At 37.4% G+C, this 12116-nt stretch overlaps 1 protein-coding gene across 1 annotated transcript; it reads left to right on the top strand.

The window, feature by feature from the left end:
• The first annotated feature begins 5087 nt into the window (after positions 1-5087).
• On the top strand, positions 5088-11965 carry rsph3 (radial spoke head 3). The gene is made up of 9 exons (XM_081378623.1): positions 5088-5316; positions 5927-6014; positions 6234-6375; positions 6661-6806; positions 8691-8894; positions 11109-11271; positions 11394-11480; positions 11641-11718; positions 11841-11965. The coding sequence occupies exons 1-8, from the start codon at positions 5207-5209 to the stop codon at positions 11694-11696; spliced, it is 996 nt and encodes a 331-aa protein (XP_081234749.1). The 5' UTR covers positions 5088-5206; the 3' UTR covers positions 11697-11718; positions 11841-11965.
• The last annotated feature ends 151 nt before the right edge of the window (positions 11966-12116 follow it).

Here is a 12116-nt window from a genome sequence, read left to right as displayed (position 1 = left end):
TTTTAAATTGGAATAATATTTCACAATATTACTGTTTTTGTTTGTATTTTTAATCAATAAATGCAGCCTTGGTGAGCAGAAGAGACTTCTCCTAAAAACATTAAAAATCTTACTGACCCCAAACTTTTGAACAATAATATATATATATATATATATATATATATATATATATATATGTATGTGTGTGTATGTATGTATGTATATATATATATATATATATATATATAAATATAGCTGCGAGCAGCGATGGAGGGCCAAAGCCGGCGGTACCGCCACCCCAGTGCCTTTAGGTAACTAAAGGCACCGGGGTTGCGGTGCCACCGGCTTGGGCCCGTAATCGCTGCTCGCAGCTATATTTATTATTATTATTATTTTGTCAACCTTCCGGGCACTTTTGGGGCCCTTAACATGCTCAAAAACTCTTGAAACTTTGCACACATGTCAGAACCCGGACCGAAGCTGGTACCCGGGCGTGGCAGGGGGGCTCGACAGCGCCCCCTGGAACGGGATCCGAACACTTGTCCTTAAATCAAACACACTTGTATGTAATAATATGAAATTCGGCACACATATAGATCTCATCGGGCCGAACAACTTTTGTGCTCTAAGTTTTACGCCAGCCCAACATGAAGTCGGCTATTATGGGTTGTTTGGAAACGCATGCTGTGGAATTTAATGTACTCCTCCTAGAGAAATCATCCAATCCCCTCGAAACTCGGTGTGTATGAAGTCAAGACATTGAGGATGCTAAATTGCGGACAGATTTTTGATATCTCGAACGGTTTGGCCGTGGCGAGGAAACGAATTTAGGGCGAATAATGGAAACAGGAAGTGTGTTATAACTTCAGCATACATAAACTGATCTTGATGAAACTTCAGCAGTGTGTTCGTTGTAAGAGGCCGATCACATGGATGTGACTATTGTGAGTCAAAGTTATAGCGCCACCAACTGGCAGCAGGAAGTGTGTCACTTTCAAAATGCTTTGAAATCACCCTCTTATTTTTATCCGATTTGCTTCAAACTTTATGTGTATAATGTAGACACATGGCAGATGTAGACCTGTGAAAGGATTATTGATATCTTAGATACTGTTGCCGTGGCAACGCATCAAACTTTAATATTCTTTTCGGATGCTTTTGAGACTCTTCACATGCTTGAAAATGCATGAAACTCGACAGACACATCACATTTATTAGCCAGTAGACATGTGAAAAGTTTCAGAAATGGGCGTGGTGAGGGGCTCAGTAGCGCCACCTTTAGTCCAAATTTTTTCCTAGAATCACAAAAATCGGTATGTATATTGTTCTCATCGAGCCGGACAACTTTCTAATTTACACTTATAAGCTCCAACCAACAGGAAGTCAGATATTTTGGTTTGAATGTGGATTTTCTGGAGAATTTTCTCTCTCTCTCTGTGTGTCTGTGTGTGTGTGTGTGTGGGGGGGGGGGTTGTCTATTCCATTTAATCTCTGTTTTTCAAGGTTTCAGGGGCTTTTGGGGCACTTAACGTGCTCAAAAACACTTGAAACCTTTCACACAGGTCAGAACCCACGGTCATCAGGGCCGGGCTGAAGCTGGTACACGGGCGTGGCAGGGGGGATCAACAGCGCCCCCTTGAACACGGTCTGAAAACTTGGTCCATATCTCAAACCCGCTTGCATGAATTATTATGAAACTCGGTACACATATAGATCTCATCGGGCCGAACAACTTCCGCACACTAAGTTATTAGCTCCGCCCAACAGGAAGTCGGCTATTATGGGTTGTTTGAAAAACGCTTGCTGTGGAATGTGAAGTACTCCTCCTAGAAAATTCATCCCATCCCCACCAAACTCGGTGTGCATGAAGTCAAGACATTGAGGATGCTAAATTGCAGACGGATTTTTGATATCTCGAACGGTTTGGCCGTGGCGAGGAAACGAATTTATGGCGAGAAAAGAGAAACACAAAGTGGAATAACTTCTGCATACATTAACTGATCTTGATGAAACTTCAGCAGTGTGTTCGTGGTAAGAGGCCGATCAGATGGATGTAACTATTGTGAGTCAAAGTTATAGCGCCACCAACTGGCAGCAGGAAGTGTGTCACTTTCAACATGCTTTTGACAAAAGTGGGGGGGTTAGTTTTACCAACAGTTACAAACATCAGTATATATATTAGTCTCACCGAGCCGGACAACTTTCTAATTAACAGTCATTAGCTCAGAGCAAAAGGAAGTCAGATATTTTGGTTTGAATGTGGATTTTTTGGATATTTCAGACTCTGAGTTTTTAGCTACTCTACCTAACTGGCTTATTTTATTCACACCAAACTTTTTCAAAATGATGAAAATACATTAAAGATGCTAAATTGTGAACGAATATTAAACATCTCAAACGGTTTTGCTATAGTGAGGGACTAAAGTAATTACAAAAATGAAACACTAAAAGCCTCATCTTCTAAAAATGTAATTATACACCATTTATTTCTATATAAAAGTATACAGATATCACAACCAAACCCATTTTATTCTTTTTTTTTTTCAATTTAATAATTATTTATAAGTTTAAAAATAGTAATTGTACTATTTAGTCCCATAAAAGTCAAGTCATACATAAGGCTATACTGCCCTCTTGTGTTCAAAATCAGGTAGGCCTATTGTATCTACATAAAAATATACTAGGTATGTGACGGTGAGAATATTTTACCACCGGTTAATCGACGTGTGACACCGCTGTGGGCTTTTGAATCGCCAACTTAAAAACGAAAGTAAAATATGTTTGTCCGCACTGACATTGATAGTGGTTGAGCGAGTGTTTCAAATGAATTCCTATTGAAGTAGGAATTAACTGAAAAACGTTCACTCTGTTCTGCTCGTTCCTCGTCGTGGATGCGCACCATTATGAATGCCTGTGCAGCCATGAGCATTTTAGTTTAATTTTAAAATTAGCGCCTTTCGGGGGGTGGATTGCTTGAAATTATTTTACAAAAGCCCAATGCTGTGTTTTATTGCGACTGTACACAAATATAAGTTAACACTTTGCAGTTTGAATGTCGTCCTGTATAATGACGGAGTATGTTTTTATGTGTCCACTGTTCCATCGCGCCCACGCCACACACACGCACACGCACACACACACACACGGTTTACTATCTTTGTGGGGACTCTCCATAGACTTAATGGTTTTTAAACTTTACAAACTGTATATTCTATCTCCTCACACTAACCCTACCCCTAAACCTACCCATCACAGAAAACTTTCTGCATTTTTACATTTCCAAAAAAAAACTCATTCTGTATGATTTATAAGCTTGTTTACCCATGGGGACCTCTATTTAGGTCCCCACTGTGACACGAGTCCCCACGAGTCTGTGTGCATTCAGGTTGAAGTCCCCACCGGGATAGAAAAACATGAACACACACACACACACACACAAACATTCCAGCATTGCAATCTTGACATCGCAGCCTGATCATTATAACCTTAATAAAATATAATAATAAAATAGTCAACCTAACATATAAAAATTACACTGCTCTAAATAGTCAGTAGTACAATTTGTACATTCACACAGTAAGCACAGCACCACTGTGATGTTTCCAAGCACATTTTTGCGCATGTGAAGAGGATGATTTTTTCCATCAATATTGGAACACGAGTGAAGAACAAAGCCAATAATAAAGAATAGTTTAGCATCCAAATACATGGCAAATGTTGAAACATTTTGATTCTAATGAGAGGGTTACGTGAGCCCAACACTGCTTACTTTCATTTTTATTTTTACATTAAATTTAAATGATTTGTTGTGGAATATTTTGAGTGTATCGTAAAATCAGAATAAGGTAAGTCAAGTAATATTTTCTGTCTTTTATATATATATATAAATATAGCTGCGAGCAGCGATGAAGGGCCAAAGCCGGCGGTACCGCCACCCCGGTGCCTTTAGGTAAAGGCACCGGGGTAAAAGCACCGGGGTTGCGGTGCCACCGGCTTGGGCCCGTAATCGCTGCTCGCAGCTATATTTAGTTTTTTTTTTTTGTTTTTGTTTTTTTTTAAGAATTGCCTTTACAGGGACTTTAATACATTTATGCTTTGTTACGTCATTTTGCAGAGTCTTTCAGGTAGAACTACCATATAGTGGCCAAAAGTGATGTCCGGCATAGGAAAATTTACATCTTCACCCTTTATTCAAATAGTAGCCTATTAAAAATGTGTTAATGATTATGTAATCATATTGTGTAGTTGTGCTTGGAGTCAACTGTTTTATTTGTGATAACTCAATGAAACATGGCGAAATCTACAGACATAATTTTTGGCCAGGCTGTCATGCAAAGAAATTATGAACACATGGAAAAACAAGAGAGGACCAATGAAATATTAATAACTGACTAAAATTTTTACTCTGAGTGGCTTTATACATACAGCCCCCAGGTCGGCTTGAGTGTTGCTGCTTTGCTGCTGCTGCTGCTGCTGCTGCTGCTGTTTTGTTCTCAGCAGTAAAATCATGCAGTTTATCTGTCTCCCCCTATTGGTTATTATGACGTTGTACACATTATCAGATCTGATTGGTTATTTTGATTTTTTTTTCCCCTCTGGCAAAGTTTATTAGAAATTATACAGTTTGTTTTTTGTGTATTTATTTTATATTAGGCTATTTATTTTATTTATACACGTGGCAGAAACATTAGAAACACACACACACACACACACACATCTAATGGAAATAATAGCAACTTCTTTGTAATTCTTTAGTGTTAAAAAAATTAAGTTGATGTGATTATTTCATTATGCTGAGGTGATTTAAGACAACAACACAAGGATACAGTTTCAGTTATGTATGTCAATAAAGAGTTTATTGTTTTACAGTGTTATGGCAAGATTTTGAATAAATGTTTACTCTTTATATAAATGCGCTATCAGGTCTAAATAAATGTGACTTGTGTCATGTTGCAATTTGCGTATGATATAATACTGGGTTACCGTCATTGACATATATATTTATATATAGCAATAATATTATTCCGTACGGAATAATAATAATAAAAAATAAAAAGATTAACCGAGCCGGAAGTAAATAAAGCGGACCGCTGTTGTTGGATTCAGTTGCCATGGTAACCGTTACAACAACTGTGGCAGCAACAGATGCTAGTCCAACTCTTAACAACTAAAAGTTAATGATTTCAGTCTCCAGACACACTTTTGATATTACAATTAAAAGGAAAAAATGGCAGCTAATTTACAGGCACAACACGAGACGCAGAGCGGAGTTTACACGTTTTCCAGCCGTCCGCGTGCGGTTCCCAACCGCCCCAAATACAGAGCCGATCCTCTGCTGTGAGTCACACACACACACACACACACACACACACACACACACACACACACACACACACACATAAAATGTCATCTCACTGCACATATTCTGACCATTTAACAGTCTAAATGTCATTGATAGACTGATATATTTAAGATGTTCCTAGATGTTTTGACGCTATAACTGAGGAATTATCTTTTTCCCCCCTAACTATGTGGGTCCTGTGAACATCAGGTAACGTTAAACATAGCCTAAGCTTTTTTTCTGGCACTTTGTTTTATGACATCTCTCTCTCTCTCTCTCTCTCTCTCTCTCTCTCTCTCTCTCTCTCTCTCTCTCTCTCTCTCTCTCTCTCTCTCTTAAGTAACAAAAACTGTACTACTACTAATAATACTAGAAAACTATGAACGTTACCATGGTAAGCTTTTTGTTCTGGGCTAAGGTGATATCAAAGGTTTGGGGACGTGGCTAAAATATTAATATTCATAGTAATATTGTTAATGTACATGGTTTGCACATTTTTGCAAAGAAATAAATAAAAAAAAATTATTTCTCAAAAGGATAAAAACATGCTAAATTCAGAACGTATATATTTGTATATATATACTTTTTCTTTACTGTATAATGCAGAAATGAAGAACAGAGCAGTTATGGAAACATCATGTATGACCGACGTGTTGTCAGAGGAAATACATATGCTCAACATATCCTACCCATTGTGAGTATTAATGCATAGAGGTTAGAAATCTCTCTTATAAGAAGCAGATAGAGTTTATTTGTATTAGTCGGACAGCATAATGTAATAATAGAGTACAAAACAGTGCAAAAAGCTCATTACTTTTATGAACCATAGCACAATGTGTGTGTGTATGGTACTGTGATAAGAGCACAGTTGATGAATGAATAGAATATAGAAGAATATAAATGTGTTTATCAGACATCTCAGCCCGATCCAGTGGAGTTCCTGAGACAGCAGGAGGCCAGAAGAAGAGCGATGTCCAGAAAACGGCTGAAGGAGCAGTTTGGCCCCAAAACACCAGAACCACTGGAGGGCAGAAAGAACGTAGATTTGCAGACAGGTAATGAATGATTTTGCACAATAAACGTAGGGCTTAATGTCGGAGCCCAATGTTGAGCTCTGGTGCTCATGAGAAACCTGGGTTCGAGTCTGGCCCAGGTCATGTTCCCATCTTTTTTCCCCTACTACTTTGTCTATTAATACAATCTGATAAAAAGCTACCCTAAAATAACCTATGCTTACTTTCATTGTGTTATAAGTGTAAATCTCAGAATGGAAATGCATCTTCACATACATGTAAGCCCAGAAATCAAGTAATGAAATCTCTCACTGATGTGTTTTTTAGAGATGTATCTGGAAGAGTTGAGCGATCGTGTAGAGGACGTCAGCGTGGAATGCCAAACAGACATGTTCCTGGACAAACCAGCCACTCCCCTCTTCGTCCCAGCCAAAACCGGACGCGACGCTTCCACACAGATAGAAGAGGGAGAGGTGCAGGATAGATTTTTGGCTGCTTTTTTCTTCCATCCGCTCGTTAAGTCTAACGGCTAATCAAACGGCCGTTTTATAATCAAGGGCTTCATTAATTGCACCAGGTGTGCTAGAGCTAGAACACATGAAACATCTGAACTGGCTAGGTTTGTTGAGTGTCACGTTTGACTACATGTTAGAAATTTGGCTAAGTCAAAAGAATGCATTGCATAAGGGTGTTCTACTAAGTATTAAAGATGCTTACCATTATAATTTTGGGTTGAATAATTTTGAGACTGCAGAAGTCATTAAAAGTTGCATTTTCAGTTGAATTTAGGGAAACCACTTGTTGAGCTATTTCAATTACTTTTGATTGATTTGTTCATTGCAAACAGCCGAAAGTCTCTAAATTTTGTCAATAAACCTGATTTTCAATGGGATTTGAATAATTTTGATTACAACTGTAATTGGCGCAAGCTGTCATCAGTTATTTCTGGGATTTTTTGGCTTCATTTTTCTATAGTGGAAGGAAGTGGAGACACGTCGTCCATCTTTTTTTACAGTCTATGGCCTAGAGAACACATAGTGTACACTGTGACTCATGAGTTTATAAAAGGAAATGGTATTCCTCATAGGCGCCGATACCGTGGGTGCTCCGGGGCTCGAGCACCCACGGAAAATACTGAGCACCCACGGAAAATACCGAGCACCCACATGTGCCAGACTGTCATTAAACATTGCAGTTGGTGCTATGTGAAGTGTTTCTCGGATGAAAACGCCTATTTAGTGACCCCGCTCTGTACGCAGAGACGTTGCTCCCATAGTCAGTAGCCTATCCTCCTGAAGAATTAACCGCAATGGTGAGTCAACAAAAATTTTGCTCAAACGGGTGCGGGTCGGACACGGGTCTAAACACGGGTTTAAAACAATCACGTACAAACGTAAACATATATGCACATTTTTAGGAACACATCTACAAAAATATGCCTGTATTTCAAGTAAATAAAATAATTTAAAATCCACATCAGTTTATTTGTGCCCACGCCCTCTCAGGAGTCTCTATACCTACTTTCACTTTTAAAAAGTCATCATAACCGCGCGCGCGATCTGCTTGCAGTCATCGAGATGGATGCTGTCTGAGGAGTTGAAGAAAAGAATAGCTAGTGGAGATGGTAAAGTTGTCGACAAAACTGAAGAAAACAATGTTGGGAAAGGCTTTGCTGCATGCATTTTGGTGTTGGATAGCCACAAATGTGGAACTTCATCGCTGAGAAGGAAGCACGCAGATAACTGTTACTGTAGTAACAAACCAAGCAGTTCTATCGAACAGTATTTGTCAAATTTAACACTGTTACATTTTGTAAATTTCCCACGAAGCTGATAGCGGTTACGTGTCAGTTAAACTTTCCATCTCCAATCCTGTCTGTATTTGTGAGAAGTGGCGCTGTCCTTGAAAGATTACTTTACGGCTGTATTATCAAGTAGGCTAAATAGGTGTGTGTGTTCGTGTCGGCCGCTGTCCATTTCCTAAGGTTCTGAAATGCAAACATTTTTTGACTACTTTTTTTTTTTTTAAAGGGCTTGCGCCCATGAGCACCCACGGAGGAAATCATAAATCGGCGCCTATGGTATTCCTTATATCACAATTTAACAAGCAGATTATCTGTCTGTGTTTTTACTCCCTCTTTTTTTTTACCCAAAACCCTGCTCATCACAGTTGAATTGCTGTTGCATTCAGTAAACTAAATCAATGCATTATATAATTAAATTAATACAATCTGTAAATGCGTAATGCAGTAGACGAATTCTAAATGAAGGTTTGAGGGAAAACGTTGCGTTTAACATCTCTAAATCTGCCGATCATTTCCCAGTGGTAAGACTTGCATCTGTTCTTCTTGTCTGCAGCTGTTTGATTTTGACATGGAGGTCCAGCCCGTGCTGCAGGTGTTGGTGGGGAAGACGATAGAGCAGGCATTGCTGGAAGTGCTGGAGGAGGAGGAGCTGGCTAACCTGAGGGCCCAGCAGCAGACGTTCAAGGAGATCCGTGACGCTGAGCTGGTGGAGGTGCAGAGGCTAGAGGAGAGGGAACGGCGCCTCCGTGTGGAGAAGGTGGGAATCACTACAAACCATACACAACGTGATGCTCAGCCAAAAAACACCAAGGTTGTGGTTTTAATTAAGTCAGAGGTAAAGAGAAACAGGCCACAAAACAATTTTGTTGTCTGGAAATAAGTTCAGTAGATAGGTGCATTGTGGCCTGAACTAGATTTTATTTCACTCCAGGTGAGGTGTGAAGTATTTGTTTCCAGCAAAGTGCATTAGGGGGGTGGCTGACAAATTACAAATAAAGAAAAAAAACTATAGAGATAACTATAACAATAACTGTCTGAACTGTCGTTCTGTTTATTCTAAAATGCGAGCTGCCGTTATGTTGTCTGCCACTTTAAATGCTTAAGCTCTTTAAAGCAGGATGGATTCTCATTGGCTGTCAAAAATCACTCTGAAAGTAATTCCAACGACAAATTTCTATGTGCCGTTATTGTTATATTTGTGGTGTGGACTCTGCTCTTCTTTATATTTAGAATGATTGTTGTTGTTATTATGGTTATTGTCCTTCGTGTGAATGGTGTAACACATATGACACTAAAATAATGCAATAAACATTAACTTAACAGCATAAAATGTCACACAAAACACCCTACATTTACCGACAGCAAAAATGAGAAGAAACAACATTTTTTATTTATAAAAAAATATATCTTATGTGTCACACTAGGACTTCTGGGAATGTCCTTTTACTGTTTTCAAATGTAAATTATATGGTAATTTTTTGGTAATGCATAGTTTTTCCTTTCAAAAACCAAATTTGACAGTATTTTACGGTAAAATTACATATAATATAACATTTTTACCAATTTACAGGTTTTTACTGTAATATATATTAGGGCTGGGTAAAAAATATCGATTTCTCGATTTTAATCGATTCTCATTTTTACGAAACAATATCGATTCTTAAATCCCAAGAATCGATTAGTCATCCTGTTTTCAGTTGAGGAATGAATGGATCATTGTTGCGCGCATCCCATCCAATAAATCGCAATAATCTTTGTGCTTTGTTATTATTGATATGAAACAAAGTCTCAGATTTCAAATTACGTCCATTTTCTTACGAAATTCAAAAACATAAAGCGTTTTGGCGCTGTGGCGTGAGATAGCTCTTGCGCAGCTCAAGAGAAGCAGCAGCGCGGAGCGCACGTGATCTCTTCCGCCTTAATAACACCAGTTACAGCGCGAGATAAACATGAATGAGCTCTGAGCAAGTGTGTTAAAAGATAGAGTACAACTTATCGAAGTCCGTATCATGTCTCATGGAATCGCTCAATCAGTGTTTCAACCGTGCAAATTAGAGGTTAGTAAACAATGTCATGTCATGTAACGTCACATTTACCTCAGAAAAAACATATCCAGTGACCATAAACCATAGACTGTGCCATAAACTCGTTAGTCAGCTAGAAAAGTTAACTCTAGAGAGGAGCATTTTGTTAAATATATGCACCATATTATATATTCATTATAATTTTTTAATGTTCTTCAATATTTAATGCATGTTTGAATAAATCTGGAAAGTTTTTTATGACAGCCATCATTTAAAGATGTATATAATTTCATATAACTTTATTATTATAAAAATAAATAAAAGTGTATTTTAAGTGTTTGTATACAAATCAGTTAATTTTTATCTTCAATATTATAGTAGGCTAATGAAGCCTATAGGCTACAAATGACTCCCAGTTACAATAATAGTTAAGAGATTTGTTTTCCTTGAGAAAATTTGCAATGTATTGTACCTGATATCCAAAATAATCGATATTGAATCAAATCGAACCATAATCGAAATCGAATCGAATTGCAAGCTTGTGAATCGAAATCGAATCGAATTGTGAAATTTGTGTCAATACCCAGCCCTAATATACATATATGTATATATATATATATATATATATATATATATATATATATATATATATATGTATATATATATATATATATATATATATATATATATAGTGTGACAAATATATATTTAAAGTAAAAACATTACATTTTATCTCAATTACTCAATTATTATCTTAAAAACAGTGTGTATAATAATGATAAAATAAAAATCTTGTTTACGAAGCTTTGTAATAGAGAATAAACACAATAAAACTATAAAAACTTGCATTTCTCTTGACGTTATGGCAGTAATCAAAGAGGGTTAAAGTATATTTTCTGAGTGGTAATGCTTTGTTTGTATTTTCAATGTATTTTCATGCAATGCAGGAGAACCGGATAAAGCAGCAGAAGGCAGCGCTGGAAAAAGAGAAGGAGACAGCAGATAAAATTGCTGCGAGAGCATTTGCTCAACAGTATTTGTCTGACTTGTTGCCCTCAGTCTATTCCAATCTGAGGGATTGTGGGTACTTCTATGACCCTGTGCAGAGAGGCAAGTGCATGAAAAACAGAGAAATTGAATTCATCTCTGTATTAGTTCATCTCTAGATCTTTAATGAATAATACATGAATTGCCATTATACTGTCTATGAAAGTTCGTTATCTCTCCTCCAGATATCGAGACCGAATTCCTCCCTTGGCTGATGGAAGAAGTCAGCAATACTTTAGAACAGAGATATGTAGCAAGAACAGTGCTTGACAGTGAGTGATTTTTGTATTTTATTTTTTACCTTTTTAATGATTTTCTGGTGACTGATACATAACACTGACTTTGGGATTAATCAATCAAGTCTGTTGTTGGCTTGTTGAGATCCATTAGGCAGTGATAACAGTAATTTGGGCATTTCTTGTTCTTCCACAGTGCTCATTCAAGATGTCACTAACCAAAGATTTGAGGCCTTTCAGATGAAAGAATAAACGATTTCCATTAGGTAAACAGGTAAACAGGATGAAACATTTAATCACTCTAACACATTTGTAAAATTAAAATCGGATTATGTAATGTCAGTTTAATTAATACTTGAGGTGAAGTGTTAACCTTATAGTCTGTTCTCATTTCAGGTCATACCAGGAAACCAGAAAGATGCTGGAAAATATTAAAGGGTTCACGCATTCTTTATAAAAATCTAATAAATGTGCATGTCATTATAAATGTATTATTCATATATTATTTAAATAAAAGTGCGAAAAAAATGCAAACCTGTCACTATACTGTTCAAGAACTGCGCTTCAAGAACAACACTGTAGGAGGCGCTGCGGAGTAAAAATACTGCTCATCACTCAAAACTATTATTGCTGTAATGCGAGTGTATTAAATGGGAAATCGTTTATATTTAG

The sequence above is a fragment of the Scardinius erythrophthalmus genome, assembly GCF_964197995.2.
Source record: "Scardinius erythrophthalmus genome assembly, chromosome: 11".
Classification (NCBI taxonomy): Eukaryota; Metazoa; Chordata; class Actinopteri; order Cypriniformes; family Leuciscidae; genus Scardinius; species Scardinius erythrophthalmus.
This window is presented reverse-complemented; position numbering and strand designations above follow the sequence as displayed.